Genomic DNA, 17709 nt, shown 5'->3' with positions numbered 1-17709 from the left:
GGAACATACCTACCTCTCTTAACTTTCTTCTTATATATGCCTTGTGTTTTAGAAATACATATGGGGCTTCCCTGGTGGCTCAGAGGTTAAAGCGTCTGCCTGCAATGCGGGAGACCTGGGTTCGATCCCTGGGTCAGGAAGATCCCCTGGAGAAGGAAATGGGAACCCACTCCAGTATTCTTGCCTGGAGAATCCCATGGATGGAGGAGCCTGGTGGCCTACAGTCCACGGGGTCGCAAAGAGTCGGACACAACTGAGCGAGTTAACTAACTAAGTCTTAATATATAAGATTCAGTCTTTCTGATGCTGTTTTGTGGCTCAGTTTAAAAATATTCATTCAGTGTCAACAATATGGTAGATGCAAAAGATCTGATAATGAACAGTGAATACCTAGTTCTTTCCTTTAGGAGTTTATTTACCCTTGTGGTTGGGGGAACCAGTTGATAATCTGAACATCAAGTTATGTCTTAAGTATAATACCAAGGTTCGAATCTCCAAAGTAAAGTGTCTAGTATCTTGCACTTCAAAAATAATACAAATGTCTCCTCCATTAGGCTCTTTGGATTGTCCTTCAGTAGAACACCTATACATAGGTCCTTGTTTGAAACATTATGAGAGCATTTATACTATGTATTGATACTTTTTCCCTTCCTTTTCTAGATTGCATACTGTTTGAGTGTAGGAGGCCTTGTTTTACATTTGCATTCATGAAAAACATGGAGCACTTAGTTAATTAAATGCACTCTATTAGGCAAAGCTGAATGGTTGCCTTTCTAAGAAGCTTCATTTTATGAGGTACTGTGTTATTCACATTATTGTTTTAGAGTGAAAAGAAAGTTGTCAGCTAAAGCATTTGACTTGTAAGCAACTTTGGTATTTATGGAACCTCAATAGCATTCAGTCAGTCTAGATTTTGATTATAAGTAGCTAAGCTCGTTTCATGAGTCTGGTCTTTCTTTTCTTGTGATTGTTGCTGGGACTCTGTCATTATTAATCACCTGCATTACTCATAATGGAGGCCAGCAAAGCTCAAGGACTCAGAATGGTTTTGTGACCGTACTGTCCAGTTTGTGTCCCCTAAGGACTGGTTCTGTAATGATACTTCCCAGTGGTGCTATTATAAACCAAAAAGATCCAATGTCATAAGAATTTGGGGTATCAGATGGCCAAAAATACCCATTATAATTCATCTCTTTTGTTTTCTATAATGAATATATTTCTCCTTTTTTTCATATTTAAGCTTGAAAAAATTAAAAAGCCCCGTTTAGCATGGTGCTGCTATTGCTCATACAACCCGCACTCCTCTCCCATCTCCACTGACAGGTAGATCCAAGACATGTGTATTTCCTGCTTCCAGTGCCAGGTCTGTTTGGTGATTTCCAGTCTATGCCTCCTCTGATTCAGCAAGATGGGGGGTCACAGTATTTCCTTAATCTGTGGACCAGAGTTTAAGTGTAACTGCTAACAACATGCCCCTATAAAACAGTGGAGAATAGAGATAGGGAAGGAAACAAATAGTTAATTTAAGGATCCACATTACAGAGCAAGGAACAGAATATTGACACGTGCTGTAGTCTGCCGCTTAATGGCTGGAAACAAGGCTGCAGTTTCTACTAATCCTTTTCTCCTGGATAGCTATTCCATGTTCCTTTTACCTTCTTTTTGTACCTCGACTGTGGAGTAACCCAGACTTTCAAACCCAGATCGTTGTTGCTCCTGCTCACGTGTTAGATCACACTAACTTAAGACGGCAGTATTAGCTAGTTCCCTGCAGCTCATTTCCCAAGGTTTGTTTAGACTTCTCCCTCTGACTTTGCCCTGGGCACACTTTTACTTCCCCTTGATAATGACCTCAGTGGACATTGTGCTACCCTGGCCCCAAGTGGCCCCATGTAGTCTCAGCTTCCACTCAGGTGGAGCCACGGTTACACTCCTTACTTGAATATTGTCTCTAAATCATTTCAAGGGATGGAAGAAAAGTTTGTAAATGGGTGAAAGTGAAAGTGAAGTCGCTCAGTCGTGTCCGACTCTTTGCAACCCCATGGACTGTAGCCGACCAGGCTCCTCTGTCCATGGGATTTTCCAGGCAAGAGTACTGGAGTGGGGTGCCATTGCAAATGGGTAGTTAGATGTAAATGTGAACTATTTATCTTCACTTTTCCACTTTAGGTCCTAAATCTGAGTTTTCTTTGTGGATATGGTTGAAGCAGCACCAGAGAGTGGTGGGTCTTTGTGAGCATAAAGGTCCCATGGGATTGCATTTCAGCTTCCCAAGATACTGTCTCTCAGGTGACACCGTAATTGGGTCTTCAAAAGGCCATTAGACATTCTAGAAATCCAGCAGCTTCCAGATAAAGGAGTACTGGGAGACCAAGGAATTCTTGGTCTTTGGAAGCTCTGTTTTATATGTATATATATATGTGTGTGTGTGTGTGTGTGTGTGTGTGTGTGTGTGTATTTGTTTTTTTTCTCTCTGTTACATTGAGTATCTTGATCAGGAGCACTGGTGGATAGAATGATTGTGATTGATACATGGATTCAGAAGCCGGTGGGATCATGGGGGGAGGGCAGCAGAAGAAGCAGTACAAAATCCATACTGCTGCTATTTCAATCAATATAAAATTCCACCTTCACCAAGATGGAAGGGCTGTAATCATCTTGCCTCTGGATGACTGGCTCATAACCCCCAAGAATGGTGCCATATTGTATATTTACTTCTGATTGCTGTTGACTGCAAACTGGTACATGGCATTGTCAGTAATCATGTTAATCTGAAGAAGGGGAAGTCTGTGTTGGCAAGCCTGTATGTAGTTTTTAATTCTTAAACCATTCCTGGTTGTTTTTTCCATTGAACAAGTACTGCAGAAGTTGGAGTGAGAGGCAGGTTGACTAACACACAAAATCTAGAAAGAGATACATCAACAAGACAGTGAAAGTGTTTGTCACTCAGTCGTGCCTGACTCTTTGCAACCCCACAGACCGTAACCCACCAGGCTCCTCTGTCCTTGGAATTCTCTAGGCGAAAATACTGGAGTGGGTAGCCATGTCTTCCTCCAGGGGATCTTCCCTACCCAGGAGTCGAACGCAGGTCTCCTGCATTGCAGGCAGATTCTTTACTGTCTGAGCCACCTAGGAAGAACCTGTCAACAAGATAACATAACACCTAATATGTAGCAGGCAACTCAAGTCACTGGGTCACCCAGTATATCACTGTTTACTTTTTATCCAAGAATCAGTAGTAGGCCTAGAACGATTCCTCAAAAGGGTAATATTGGCTTGACAAAGAGCATCATTTTGCTCAGTGAATCTAAGGGACTTCTGTTGTTTTTTTCCTAGTGGACCTTGCCACTAGTTTTACGCAGAACCCTGAAATTCCACAGGTTCTGGAGTTACCATTGGATCAAGCAGGTCATTGAAGCCAAGTTGTAGAACTGCTTATGCCACCACTTGAACCAGCAGGATAGCCTTTTCTGTTGGGGAGTTGAAGCCAAAGCCAGCAGCCTTTTAGGGCATTCAGTAAAATGGATTGGAGCCACATAAAAAGTCTCACTAAGCCATATTTTCCCATTTGTATTTGAGACTGCAAAGAAAAGCAATTTGTCATTACTCTGCAGGAATATATCAATGATCCATACGGATCAATGGGCCAAGATTCTTCACTAAGGAAACAGGTTTCTGCATTAATTTATCATCTGTCTGCTGGCATACTTCCATCCTTCCAAGGCACCTAAGAGAACATGTGGCTTCTCACTTTGCAGATTTTAAAAGCACATGAAAGCAATGTATTGGACTTGTGTAGTGTCCTGTAGGAGGAAAGGCTCAATAATCTTGACATCTGACTTGTACAGTGATAAAGAGGGTATATAACCCTAAGATAAGACATTGAAGGCTTGCTGCCCACCCCATCCAGCTGAAAGCATACTCCTCTTGTTTTCTACTTTTTAGGATAGAGCAAAAAGTGTTTACCATATCAGAAGGTTTGTACAGGGTGCCAACAATTTTGATGATGTGTTCTAGCAAAGAGATCACATTTTGAGGAGCGTCGCAATTGGAGTCACCATTTAAAGAAGCCTCTGCTAGCCATCGTTACTACTAATGTTTGCTTTCCTCATCCTCTGCACAGGCCAGTCAAATGGGCGTAGGAGAGGCTTCACAGCTCTCAGCTCTCGTCAGGTCTTCCTGACATTTCTGGGCAGTGAACAAGAAGAGGTGTGGCTGATCGTCTTCTGTTTTGTTGAAGTGTAGAGCCCTGGGGCTCCCAGTTATGTCCTCCTTTGCATATGAGTCCTTTCTCAGGGAGAAAGGATGAAGACTGGGGTTGCTGAATGTATCTGTTTACAAAAAACCAGGGAAATAACCATTTGGTGGACTTAGGCTCCCTCCCACTGGGTCTATCAGGAGCAGGTCTACTTAATTTCTTTTTAATGGCCAAACAATTTTATATAGCGTCCATGCATTAAAATTATTTATCATTTCTAGGATTGACAATTTTTAGTCTTTTTTTCTTTTTTTCTTGCTATTCATGTTTTCAGTGAATATTATTAAAGGTACTATTCCTGGCCTACTTTTGTCCTGGCTTGTCTGACCTTTCCTTGGTTATTTCTGATTCTTTCTACATGATGAATATTACTCCTCCCTATGTCTTTACCTTTATGAAGACTTTTGCTTATGATTATATTATCATCTGCTTATTTTGCTTGACTTTTTCCAATCTGATATATGAAAAGCTGATTGTCAATGAAGTTGAACTTCTCATATGTTTATTTGTCATTAAGATGATACTTTTTACCTTTTTTTCACTGGACTATTTTTATATTTCCAACTTATAGGAGTTTTTTTTTCTATATTAAGAATATTAACCCCTTTACTCATCATATGCTGCAGGCATTTTCTCCCATGTACACACACATATGTTACTTGTATGGATTTGTAATAAAGATACATATTTTTCATATAGCATTTAAACTTTTTGTGTATTTACTGCCAGTTTGATAATATTTTCCTTCATAGTTCTTAGTTTTGTATTATACTTGGTTAATATTTTGAATCAGTTCAGTTCAGTTCAGTTCAGTTCAGTCGCTCAGTCGTGTCCGACTCTTTGCGACCCCATGAATCGCAGCATGCCAGGCCTCCCTGTCCATCACCAACTCCTGGAGTTCACTCAGACTCACGTCCATCGAGTCCATGATGCCATCCAGCCATCTCATCCTCGGTCGTCCTCTTCTCCTCCTGCTCCAATCCCTCCCAGCATCAGAGTCTTTTCCACTGAGTCAACTCTTTGCATGAGGTGACCAAAGTACTGGAGTTTCAGCTTCAGCATCATTGCTTCCAAAGAAATCCCAGGGTTGATCTCCTTCAGAATGGACTGGTTGGATCTCCTTGCAGTCCAAGGGACTCTCAAGAGTCTTCTCCAACACCACAGTTCAAAAGCATCAATTCTTTGGCGCTCAGCCTTCTTCACAGTCCAACTCTCACATCCATACATGACCACAGGAAAATGTACCTGTGCCAAAATCATAAATAAGATTGAGTCAACTCTTCGTATGAGGTGGCTAAAGTACCATGGCCTTTTTAAAAGACAAGAATCCTCTTGAAATAACGATAAATGCCTGGATCAGTTTGTCTTACCAGCATACTTTTTTTGAAAGTGAAAGCTTTAAACCCCTATAAGGTAGCCTAGGAGAATCTGCTGAAGTTGAGAAGGAAATATATAATTTATTGTACAAAGCAGCCATAAGTTTAAAACAGCAGACAAAGTTTCTCATCTCACAAAAGAAAAGGTCTATTACCAAAAAAAAGAGCAAAAAGAAATTCCTTTGCAACTAGCTGAATGGTTAACAGTTGCTATATGTTTCCTCTCCACTATTTATATTTTCCATCTTTGACTTGAAAGCAATATTCATTACATCATCCTGAGAGAACAAAAGTAATCCTGTGTCTTGGAATACAATCATTCCCTTGATCCCATAAATAAACAATGACTTTTAAAAAGCATTTAAGCTATATAAATAAACGACTTCTTTTAAATGAAAAAGAATGGGTGACTTGGATCATTTTTCTCTAGTTCTTGGAAATGTGAAAGTTCTTTACTTTGAGATGGATTTTCAACTTATCTCTGCTTGCCATTTTATTTGTGTTCAGAAATGCATAAAACTAGAACCTTCCCCTTTGTACAGTGGTAGACTTCTGAACGGTGAACTTAGCATGAAATATTTAAAACCTATAGAAGAGTAGAAGTATAGTACAGTGGTCTTTTTATATACACTTTACCTGGATTCACCAGTTGTTGACATTTTTCAACATTTGTTTAGTCTTTCTCTCTCCAGATTCAATTCAAGTTTCTCTAGTCGTCTCTACAAATTTTTAAAAATAGTTTTTATAGGTTTTTTCTTTTTTCCTGAATCAGAAGCCAGTCAAAAATTGTATACTGGGTGTCTTAGTATTTTGTGTTTTTTATTTAGAAAGCTTTCCTGCTTTTAGATGTTTTTTTCTTTTGTGACATTGATATTTTAAGAAGTGCAGATCAGTTGTGTAGATTATCACATAATCTAGATTGGTCTGATTTCTTTCTCATGATTGTGTGTGGTGTGTGTTCAGTTGCTCATAGATTCCAGTTAAATATTTTGGCAAGAAAAATACATAGGTCATTTTGTGACTTTCTTGTTGCATCATGTCAGGAGGCTCATAATGCTAGTTTGTACAATTGGTGATACTAAATTTGGTCATTTAGGACCAAATTTAAGCAAGTTTTAACAAATTTTAAGCAACAGATTAATCTTCTATAAAGTTAGCCCAAGTTAATAACATGTATGTGATGATAATTTGAGGTCATGTGAGTATTCCCATGGTTTTAGCATCCTTTGATTCTTGCTTGAATTGCTTATTACATAAACAGTTGAAAAATGGTTATTCTAATTTTGTTATTCCTCCTTCATTTATTAACTGTAATTCATTCACTTTATATCCCAGTGAATCATATTTTCCTCACAGTTTTTGTGCCAGTAGAATTTACATGACAGTCCATGTGCCATTGTACCAAATGTGCTGATGGAATAGGGAAGAAAATAATATTTTGGATCATAGTTACAGTTTCACATGTTAAGGTATCCACACAATACATTGTCACTAATTAGATTTGAATAAGCCATTGATTTTTTTTTCTCAACTAATATTTTCTATATTTATGTCTTTGTTTTTCCTGTCTTTTTCTAACTGTCCTATTGCTTGTGTTAATTTCTAACTTAATTTCTAATGGTCTAACATTTGTAATAATTACTGTACATTTACTTTCTATCATAATAGCTGCGGAAATACAGAGGACTCTGAATCAACTTGGAACACCTCAAGATTCACCTGAATTGAGGCAACAGCTGTAAGTATTTAGTTAAACATCAAAAAGAAAATAAATAAAGAGGGAAAACCACCTATTGTTACGTTCGTTCGCCTGGAAAATCCCATGGACGGAGGAGCCTGGTAGGCTGCAGTCCATGGGGTCGCTAAGAGTCGGACATGACTGAGTGACTTCACTTTCACTTTTCACTTTCATGCATTGGAGAAGGAAATGGCAACCCACTCCAGTGTTCTTGCCTGGAGAATCTCAGGGATTGGGGAGCCTGGTGGGCTGCCGTCTATGGGGTCGCACAGAGTTGGACACAACTGAAGTGACTTAGCAGCAGCAGCAGCAGCAGCAGTGTTACATTTATTGGAGAAAACAATGAAAAATTAATAAGGTTTCTTTGGTGCCTCATTTGTACTCAGATTTTGTGTAAGTTTTTCCCTGTCTAAAGTGGGCAGCTCTTTTTTTTTTATTTTAAAGATCTGGCCTTCTCTATCAAAGCAGAACTTCTTGGTTACCTAGTACTTTTTAATAGGTTGTTTTTGATGGCTTTAGAAAAACAGTACTCTAAGCTTCCCCCTGTGTGAGTCACTTCTCATAGCTAACAATCCTTGTGATGATTTTTATTTATTTCTCTTAGATTTCATTGCATATCCAGTATGAACTATGCCCCCCAAAAGTTTATCATTACATCCTTGAATTTCAGAAAGCATTAGCCTCTGTTTAAAAAAATAAAAGCTATAACCGAGTAATGTACTTACCTATTTGAGTAAATTAGTATGTTATAGAACAACAGCAACAATACTTTGTGGTGTTACAGATTTTACAGTATGTTTTTACACCTTTTCTCATCTGAACCTTACAAAACCGCAGTGAGCTAGATAGATCAAAAGAACTATTTCCATTTTACTTATGAGGAAAACATTTCTATTTGGGCTTTGATGGTTTGCCCAACATTATTCTAAACCTGAGTGATTTTATATGTTAATTTAGCACTATTGCCAGCTACAAATTTCAAGTAGTATATATGTAATAAATGAAATGCCAGACATTAGCTACAGAAGGAAAATTTCCAAAAAGAAGAGATTGGAAGATAGGTAATAATAATTCATATTTTTTCTGAAGTACAGTTTGAGGAATTTATAGTTGTTTTATAATTTATATTGCATTTTTCTGCAGTGGATAGATATCAGGGGGATAAACATGTCCCAAATCTAAATAACAAACCATCATTTATTAAAATAAAGTAGAACAGAAGCCATAATTCTTAATAGTTAACAATATTTTGCTAAGCTTAAGAGTGGAGATTCTGAATATGTAGACATCATTAAAGTCTTCTTTTTATAATTTTAATTGTATTACTTTTATAAAGATTTATAAAACATATATAAAGATAAGGCATTTACTAAACATATATAAGTGTGGTATAATTCCTTGTCAGTCAAATATAGATATCTATATAGTGAAAGATATAATCATATGCTGCTGCTGCTAAGTCGCTTCAGTCATGTCCAGCTCTGTGCGACCCCCACAGATGGCAGCCCACCAGGCTCCGCCATCCCTGGATTCTCCAGGCAAGAACACTGGAGTGGGTTGCCATTTCCTGCTCCAATGCATGAAAGTGAAAAGTGAAAGTGAAGTCGCTCAGTCGTGTCCAACTCTTAGTGACCCCATGGACTTCAGCCCGCCAGGCTCCTCCCTCCATGGGGTTTTCCAGGCAAGGGTACTGGAGTGGGGTGCCATTGCCTTCTCCGATATTATCATATAGTTTCTCATTATTTTAAAGCACCCAAAGTGTGAGCAATACACAGGAAACTCAAACAGAGGCTCTGTATCAATCTAGAGGGGTGGGATGGGGAGGGAGATAGGAGGGAGTTTCAAAAGGGAGGTGATATATGTATACCTATGGCCGATTCATGTTGAGATTTGACAGAAAACAGCAAAATTCTGTAAAGCAATTATTCTTCAATAAAAAATAAATTAATTTTTTAAAAGCAAAAAAAAAGGAAAAAGGCAAAAAAATAAATAAAATGAGAGATAATATATATATGCGAGGTACTGATGTTGTGACCTGTAAAACATCACATGAATACAAGCTTTTTTTAAATGTCAACTTCCTTAGTTATAGATCTTACTTTTCACTTTATAAGCTAGTTAGCAAGATAGAAACAGATAACTATATAATTTACCTCTTTCACTGTGTTCGGTTTTTTTAACAGAGAAGTGCTATCATTTTTTTCCTATGGTTAAGATAAATAATAGTAAATTTGTACGATTATTCATTGTGACTTCTGATCTTTTTTCTTTTTTTTAAATAAAGTATCTATAGCATATAAATACTCAGGTAGAGAAATAAGAGAGGCTGTCTGTAACCTGAGAACTGGACAGACTTTTAAGCCTCCCACATCCCCCAGATCTCAAACATCAGACCTTTTACAATCTCACATTGGCTTTAGTCATCTTCTTTTCTAAATAGCTGCTGATATTTATTTCTCAAAGCTTGGTTATCTCCATAAGTGAGTAAAGCACCTTCCACATAGTATTTACTCAATATTTATAGGACCTGATAACTTTGTTTTCATAGAGAAAATTTGAGCCAGTCTCTTAAAAAGTGATTTTTCTAAAACTGTTCATCAGGGTTGAATTGAGTGGCAGAGTTATAGCTTCAAGAAATACCTTAGTTCTTTAACTGTAATACATGTTTTTTTTTTACTTTAGCCAGCAAAAGCAGCAGTATACAAACCAGCTTGCCAAAGAAACAGATAAGTACATTAAAGAGTTTGGATCTCTGCCCACTACCCCCAGTGACCAGGTATGAAGCTTTAAGACACACTGTTGATGTACTGAATGTGAAAGGAATCAAATGCATTGTAGGATCTTTGAACTGTTGGACTAGAAAGGAAATCAGGGGGGGAAAATCTATTTGAGATTAGTTCAGAGAACACAAAACTGTATTTAATTGCCCAGGTAGTATCCTGTGGTTCAGTAAAGCAAAAATTATTTCCATGCAGTTGTCCTGACCCATAATTAAGTAAGTGCTCAGAAAATGCTTCCTGGCTAATTGTTTCCTGGCCTTCCAGGACTGACTTCATGCAACATGCATGCTCATTCAAGATGTGAGGTTTCCTAGGGGCACGCGTTTTTATTACCCTGCTTACTTAGTGGAAGTTATTATTTAGGTGAATCAAAGGTTTTATTTCCATTAAAATAAAGAAGAGGAATTACTTTAAAAGGGTGGCCTAGTTTTTAGGATGAAAACTTGAGGTGAACATCCAACATTATGGGCCTTTGCCTCAAGATAAATATGCACAGTGTTTGAACACATTATTAAATTGAGCAAAATGTTATTGAGTGTTAATCAGTAAGGGTCTGTAATATAGTGGATAAAATTTTCAAAATTAAATAAAGAGCCAGCTACTAGCAAAACACCTTTTGCAAATTCTATAGAACTTCACAGCTTGATTCTAGCAGGTTTCTTTTCCCCGCCTCTCCTCTAGCGTCAAAGGAAAATACAGAAGGATCGCTTAGTGGCTGAATTCACAGCATCGCTGACAAACTTTCAGAAGGTGCAGAGGCAGGCTGCCGAGAGAGAGAAAGAATTTGTTGCTCGAGTAAGAGCCAGCTCCAGAGTATCTGTAAGTATTTAAAGCAGCATTGTAAAAATGAACACAGTATTCCCCAGGGATCCTGTGAAAAACTACAAGGCATGTTTTTTGAGCCTTAAAGTCCTGTGAATATCTTGGAAATCGGTGTTGAACTTTTATTTTCAGGAGTTTTCTGCTCAGTTTTTAAAAGGATGATAATTGTGTATTATTGGTGGCTCAGATGGTAAGGCGTCTGCCTACAATGCGGGAGACCCGGGTTCAATCCCTGGGTTGGGAAGATCTCCTGGAGAAGGAAGTGGCAACCCACTCTAGTACTCTTGCCTGGAAAATCCCATGGACAGAGGAGCCTGGTAGACTACAGTCCATGGGGTCGCAAAGAGTTGGACACGACTGAGCGACTTCACTTGTCACTTGTGGTTATTCTGTCCATGTCATGGAACAAAAGATTTCAGATTATGTAAAAATACGGAAACGTTCTGTCAGAGAAGATTAGGAATCAAATCCTGATTTGCACCTGAGGCGGTAACTTTGTATTCCTGCTGGAGTAGAAGACTCTTTACTCCTGGGTTATATGAAGATGATTTGAAATGAACAGAGTGAATATATTGTGTGAATAATTGAAAATGAACTTAGACCTGGAGAAGATAAATAGAAGGATAAGTTAGAGTGGAATTTTGATTTAATCTAATTTTAAATCTCCCTGGAAACTATCATAAGTGTTTCCCTGTTCCTTAATGTAGAGGTTCCAAAGCTACATTCTTTTTTAATCAAATAATATTCATTATTTGGCTCTTGGGAATATTTAATAAATTGCTTCCATGTCAGCTTAGGTTATAGTTTTATTATTACTTGAAGTAATTGACTTAAAATAGTAGAACAAGAACTTTTCTCTTTTCTTATACCTATACTCCAGTGTGTACATAAATCAGTTTAAATTATTATAGAGGAAAATATGAGTGCTGTGTGCTTTTCCTTTGTGCCATCTCAATCCATTCTGTTACTAAATTATTCAGGGTGGTTTTCCTGAGGAGAGCTCAAAAGAAAGGAATCTTGTATCCTGGGAAAGGTAAGAAGTATAAAACAGTATACAGAGTAAAAGATAATTTTTCATATTTGTTTTTCACATCATGGTCTTGGGCAAAATTAGTTTTCAATATATCATGATTCCTAAGTCATTTATAAATAGAAAACAATACATTTGAAAAAAATTTTAAATAATTCTTATAAAATATATAAAAATAGTCCAGTATAGTAATAGTACTCTTTAGTTATTTATCCAGATAAATATTATTGACTTAATTTTTGATTAAGATTATTTTTGATATAGATTATTCCCATGTGTGAGGTTTAAGTCAACCAAGAAGAAATACTCACTTGCTAGATGTAATAGCTTCCGATAATTAAATAATAACTCTAAAAAAAATCATTGAAATGAAAATGAATAAAATTTGGTTAACATTTCTGTTATACTTTTAGAATTTAAGTGAGTAATTCTGTGACTTTGAAGCAAAAATATTCTATTTAATAAGTATTTCTGTAATAAGAAGGAAGTCCCCTTGTTTCCATACTGGTTTTTCTTTTTTTTACATATTCCTTTCTTTTTAATAGCCAAACTCAGCCTCAGGCTCAGTTGCAGGATGAAGAAATTACAGAGGACGACCTGCGCCTTATTCAGGAGAGAGAGTCTTCTATCAGACAACTCGAAGTAAGCTTTAAATTGTAGAATTGAACTGCCTCACTTAGTGAGCTTGTTCTCAGGATGCTTAGGTGATACTAGAAGAAGGGTCAAGAAAGAAAACTAAATAAATATCAATTCGGTGGCATTTCTCATATAAGTTAGAATCATTGCTTTTAAAAAGAGTAATCTCTTTAGAAATTGTGCTAGGATGAGAAAATATACTTCCCTCCACTCCAAATTTTCTTTTTTTTTTAATTCTGTTAAGTCATCTCAAGGCACCTGAGCATTGAGAAAAATATCAGTCTAGTGATAAAGTTCTAATCAGTGAGTCTGGATGGCTTCCATGGCACATAATACACATCACACCTGCATGAATAAGATTTCTTCCAGGGGCTTTAAATGTATTTATTTCCCTTTGGTACATGTAGGATATTGAAAAGGGCTAAAAGGTTTATAGCCTTTGTTTATAGGGAACCTACCTGTTCCCTGGAAAGTGGCCTGATAATAGCTAACAGTAGCTACCATTTATTGATGGATTCCATCCACCAAGCACTATATGATAAATTGTTTCTGTTGTCTCATTTAGTTCTCATAAAAGTAACTTAACTGTGTCACTATCACTCCCCATTTTACAGATGAGAAAACTAAGTTCTAGGACGAATGTATAAATCGCCCCACTCTTCCTGAATAAAGTATTTACATATTACTCTTTCATCAGGCAAAATAATAGTTATATATTAAAGAAAATTAAATTTATATCTTATTTACCCATCACTATTACATTGCATATTCAAGTTTATTAATTTGAGAATTTGAATTTACACCTCATGTTTTATTCTTTTAAAGTGTCAGATTGAGGGACCTCCCTGGTAGTCCAGTGGTTAAGAATCCACGTTCTAGTGCAGGGAACGCACGTTCAGTCTCTCGTCAGAGAACTAAGATCTCACATACTGTGAGGAAATTAAGCCCACTTGCCGCAACAAAGACCCAGCACAGTCTTAAGTGTCAAATTGACATATAAATTTTTACTGGAATATTTTCAGTGTTTTTGAGGAAATACTGCTTGTGATAACAAGACTAATCAGATTGAATGGTGTAAATTCAATAACGCACCACCCTTCTCTATTACACAGGTCGTTCATTTCCATTCCAACGATATTTTTAACATCACAAACTTGTTTTAGAGAAATGGTTACTGTTATTCAGAGTCTACTTACTTGGGATTGCCTGTAGTCAAATAGTTTTCTCACATGCCCAAAATGCATGTTATTAAGTCCAGAGGCATGCTCACCTAGGTATGAGTACTGGTTTGGGTTTTTTTAAAAATTTTCCCCCTTTGTGGATTGGGGATTGAATTTCCGATTACAATAATATGTACTTTTTTTCCTCTTAGGCTGATATTATGGATATTAATGAAATATTTAAAGATTTGGGAATGATGATTCATGAGCAAGGAGATGTAATAGGTAAGCCCTACGTGTGAAATGTCATGAGGTGGAAGCAGGCCTCATGCAGTTTCCCTGTGGTAACTTCTCAGCGTAACTGACCTCCTTCTCTCGTTGGGTCCTCCTGGAGTCAAAACTACCGTGTCTGCAACAGACAAAGCACCACCCTTGGCATTATCTAAAACAGATCTCATTTTTGGCTCCTACTGGTTGAAATGACCAATTTCATGTATTTAAGAAGTCCCAAATTTAATCAGGGTCTGCTGCTACTGAGATCATGGAAGGTTCCATGTAACATCATCCTAGCTCATTCCCAGGACCTCTGGTTTCTGTCTTATCCCAGTTTAATTCTCATCACACCAAGACTTTGGAGAAAATGTCTTTTCATAAAGTGCACACTGTCCTCTCTTCTCAAGTAGAGGGAATAAGTAGCCATTTGCCTAAACATTCATTCTCTTAACATTTTTAGCATATTACTTTAGTAGTATTACTTAGTTACTGAGGATTTTTTAATTCTTTTTTAAAAACTCTGTAAGACTTCCTTTAAATTTTAAATGTAATCATAATTCATATAGGATATAATTAACATTGATCAAGATTCTGATCTTCTTTATCAGTTTGAAGTATGAAGATATTTGTGAGTATACTAAAGGTATATTTAATATGTTTTCTGAATTTGGTGTTTAAATTTAAATACAAGTTTAAATACTTGGACCTATAGTTTAATTATTATTTTTCTATTCTTACCCTCTTCTGTAGTCCCAGTAGATCACAGGGTAAAACTTAAGAAACCATTCATTCATCCAATAAATATTTATGGAGTGCCAACTACTTTAAGGCATAAATCTAGGCATTGAGGATTCAGCTGAAATTAAACAACAAATAAAAGATATTATAATCTAATTGGAGGAGAGAGACAATTACAACAGAAAGAAAAGTGAGTGGTGATAAGTGTTTATGGGGAAAATAAGGTCAGATTGGGGTGGGACTGCAGGTTCTGGGTAAGGTGCTGCTTTTCAATGTGGAGTCAGTAAGGGCAGGTGACATTTTAGTGGAGACTTCACAGAAGTAAGGAAGCCAGCAGGAGAAGAGGTTCCAGGCACAGGGAATAGCAGGTGCCCTGGCCTTTGGGCAGAAGCATGCCTGACATTTTAAGTGAATGGAGTGAGCACAAGGAGGATGGAGACAGTGTCCAAAGTCACAAGGGACCAGATCACATAGGCCGCTGAGCTATCATAAGAACAGTCTTTGTGTTAATAGAGGAGAAGCCACAGGAAGATGTGAGCAGAAGGGCGTAATCATCTGACTTAGATTTTAAGAGACTCACTTGGACTATTAGGTTAAGAACAGAGGTTGAGAACATGAGGTAAAGGGGAGGTGAGAACAGAGGTTGTGAACGTGAGGTAAAGGAGAAGTGTCTGGACTGGGGTTTTAAATCTGGGTATCATCTGCACATAGGTGATATTTAAAGCCATGAGATTAGGTAAGATCACCTGGGAAATAAGTTTAGATAGAGAAGAGAGGGGCTTCCCTGGTGGTTCAGTAAAGAGTCTGCCTGCAGTGTAGGAGACCTGGGTTTGATCCCTGGGTTGGGAAGATCCCCTGGAAAAGGGAATGAAAACCCACTCCAGTATTCTTGCCTAGAGAATTCCATGGACAAAGGAGCCTGGCAGGCTACAGTCCGTGGGGTCACAAAGAGTGTGACATGACTGAGCAAGAGGAGGTTCTAAGGACTTATAAATATTTAGAGCACAGTCAGCAAACTGCATCCATTCTTTTATGTATCTATAGCAGGTTTTGTACAACAGAGGCATAGTTGAGTATTTATGACAGAAACCAGAAGAATGAACTGCAAAGCTTAAAGTATTTATTATCTGGCACAAAGAAAAAGTTTGTCAATCTCTGATTTAGAGGCTAGAGAACCAAGGAGGAACCAACAAAAAATAACCAGTGATGCAGAAGAAAACCACGTGAGTGTACAGTTGTAGGATGGTGTGGAGGAAGCATTTCAGGGTGATGACCCGTCTGCTCCCTCTGATGCTGCTGTTGGGCTAGGTAAGCTGAGGATTAAGAGTTGACTGCTGAATTCAACAACATGTAGGGCATAGATGACCTCCGATGAGAGCTGTGCTGGTGAAATAGTGCAGGTAGAAGCACGATAAAGTAGGTTCCAGAGAGGCTGGGAGGAGAGTGACCGGAGATAGCGAATGGAGATAGATAGCTTTTTCTATCAGTGAGGTCCTAACTGCCAGAGGATGTGGCATCAGTGAGAGGTTTGAGGGTTGGTTTGTGTCTAAGATGGCAACAATAGGATTGATGAGAAAGAAGTGCTAATAGTGAGAGGGAAGCAGTTGCTGGCCTGAGGTCGTTGAGCTAGGCAGCAGGAATTGGGATGAAATGCACGCATGGAGGGGTTAGCTCTCACTGAGCACAGATGGGTCCCCCACAACCATGGGAGAGAAGTCTGAGCACAGAGATGGTTGCATGTGGTAGTGGGTAGGGTCAGAGGAGATTGTGGAAGTGTCTTCTGATTGTTCCTGTTGCCTCGGTGATCTGGAAATAAGGCCCCTGGTGGAGAATGACAGTGAGTGAGGAGGCATGGGAAGTTAGAGGAGAAAGTGTGACTTATCTTCCAGGAGCTGGGGAGATGGGGCAAGAGTGCTCTGCGGTCAGGAATTTAAAGTGAAATAAGTCAGCCCCGATGACTTTTTTGTAGCCATATACAACTGCACAGGATAGGTTGGGGGCTATCCTGTCAGCTAAGTGTGACTGCAGTAGGGGGGAAGAGGGCTGACGATGAGTGGAAGAAAGTGGCAAATGACTGTCCGTGGAGTCAAAGGTAAGGAAGAGGGAAGGAAGGACATGAGGTATGCCATGAAGGCCATGAAAAGGGGGTGGGATCCCTGAAGTTGGGTCTCAGAAGGAGAGAACTCTCACGGTAGCAGGTGATCAGAGAGTGAGACCTGGAACGGAGATGACAGAGAAGCTGCAGTTGCTGGTAATGGCAGATTTGGAAGGTGACCATGGAAATAGGTGGCTCAGAAAGCATCACAGGCAAAGTTAAGGAAAAAATGTGTGTTCAAAGAATTGAGAGGCCTGGGTATTAGAGGGTCAGCAGTTGGACATTGAGACACCAATATGGATAATAGTAGAAGCATTGAAGAGAACATCAGTGGAGCAGGAACTAAAACATTCAAGGAAAAAGAAGAAAAACCATCTCGGGATGCCTGCTGCACTGCGGAGTGAAAGAGATAGGCGTGAGCTCTGAAAGTCGGCAGGGAGGAGGAGGAGACAGCACTCATCCATCCTACAGATGTAGGACATTCTACCCCCAGTTCAGACGAGGGGAGGAAGGAAACCTGTCACCACTTGAGAAGGCTATGGGGACTCTCAGGGAGCCTAGGTTTCCAGCACAGAAGGAGGTTGATGCTGGCCACAGAGTAGATGACGGTTTTCAGGTCTCCCTGTTTCCCCTGAACCAAAGTTCAGAATGCTTTGCTTGGATATTGAGTTGGCCATCACAGAATGCAAACTCAGTGACAGCATTTTGGGGGTTTACCAGGTAGAACTGGAGTACGCTGTAATGAAGATAATCAAGTTCATTTTCTTCACATTGTTTCTGTATTGTTTGAGGCACCTGGGAAA

The 17709-nt window shown here is 38.6% G+C and overlaps 1 protein-coding gene across 1 annotated transcript in view; it reads left to right on the top strand.

Annotated features, from left to right (window-relative positions):
* Positions 1-17709, top strand: part of STX7 (syntaxin 7) — a 59594-nt gene that overhangs the window by 35796 nt on the left and 6089 nt on the right. Inside the window, exons 3-8 of the mRNA XM_005684757.3 lie at positions 7303-7372; positions 10055-10148; positions 10834-10971; positions 11955-12007; positions 12550-12646; positions 14013-14085. Of these exons, the coding sequence (XP_005684814.1) occupies positions 7303-7372; positions 10055-10148; positions 10834-10971; positions 11955-12007; positions 12550-12646; positions 14013-14085 (525 nt within the window). The remainder of the gene's footprint in view (positions 1-7302; positions 7373-10054; positions 10149-10833; positions 10972-11954; positions 12008-12549; positions 12647-14012; positions 14086-17709) is intronic.

Source organism: Capra hircus, chromosome 9 (assembly GCF_001704415.2).
Source record: "Capra hircus breed San Clemente chromosome 9, ASM170441v1, whole genome shotgun sequence".
Classification (NCBI taxonomy): domain Eukaryota; kingdom Metazoa; phylum Chordata; class Mammalia; order Artiodactyla; family Bovidae; genus Capra; species Capra hircus.
Note: the sequence above shows the minus strand (reverse complement) of the source record. Positions and strands in the feature narration are given on the sequence as shown.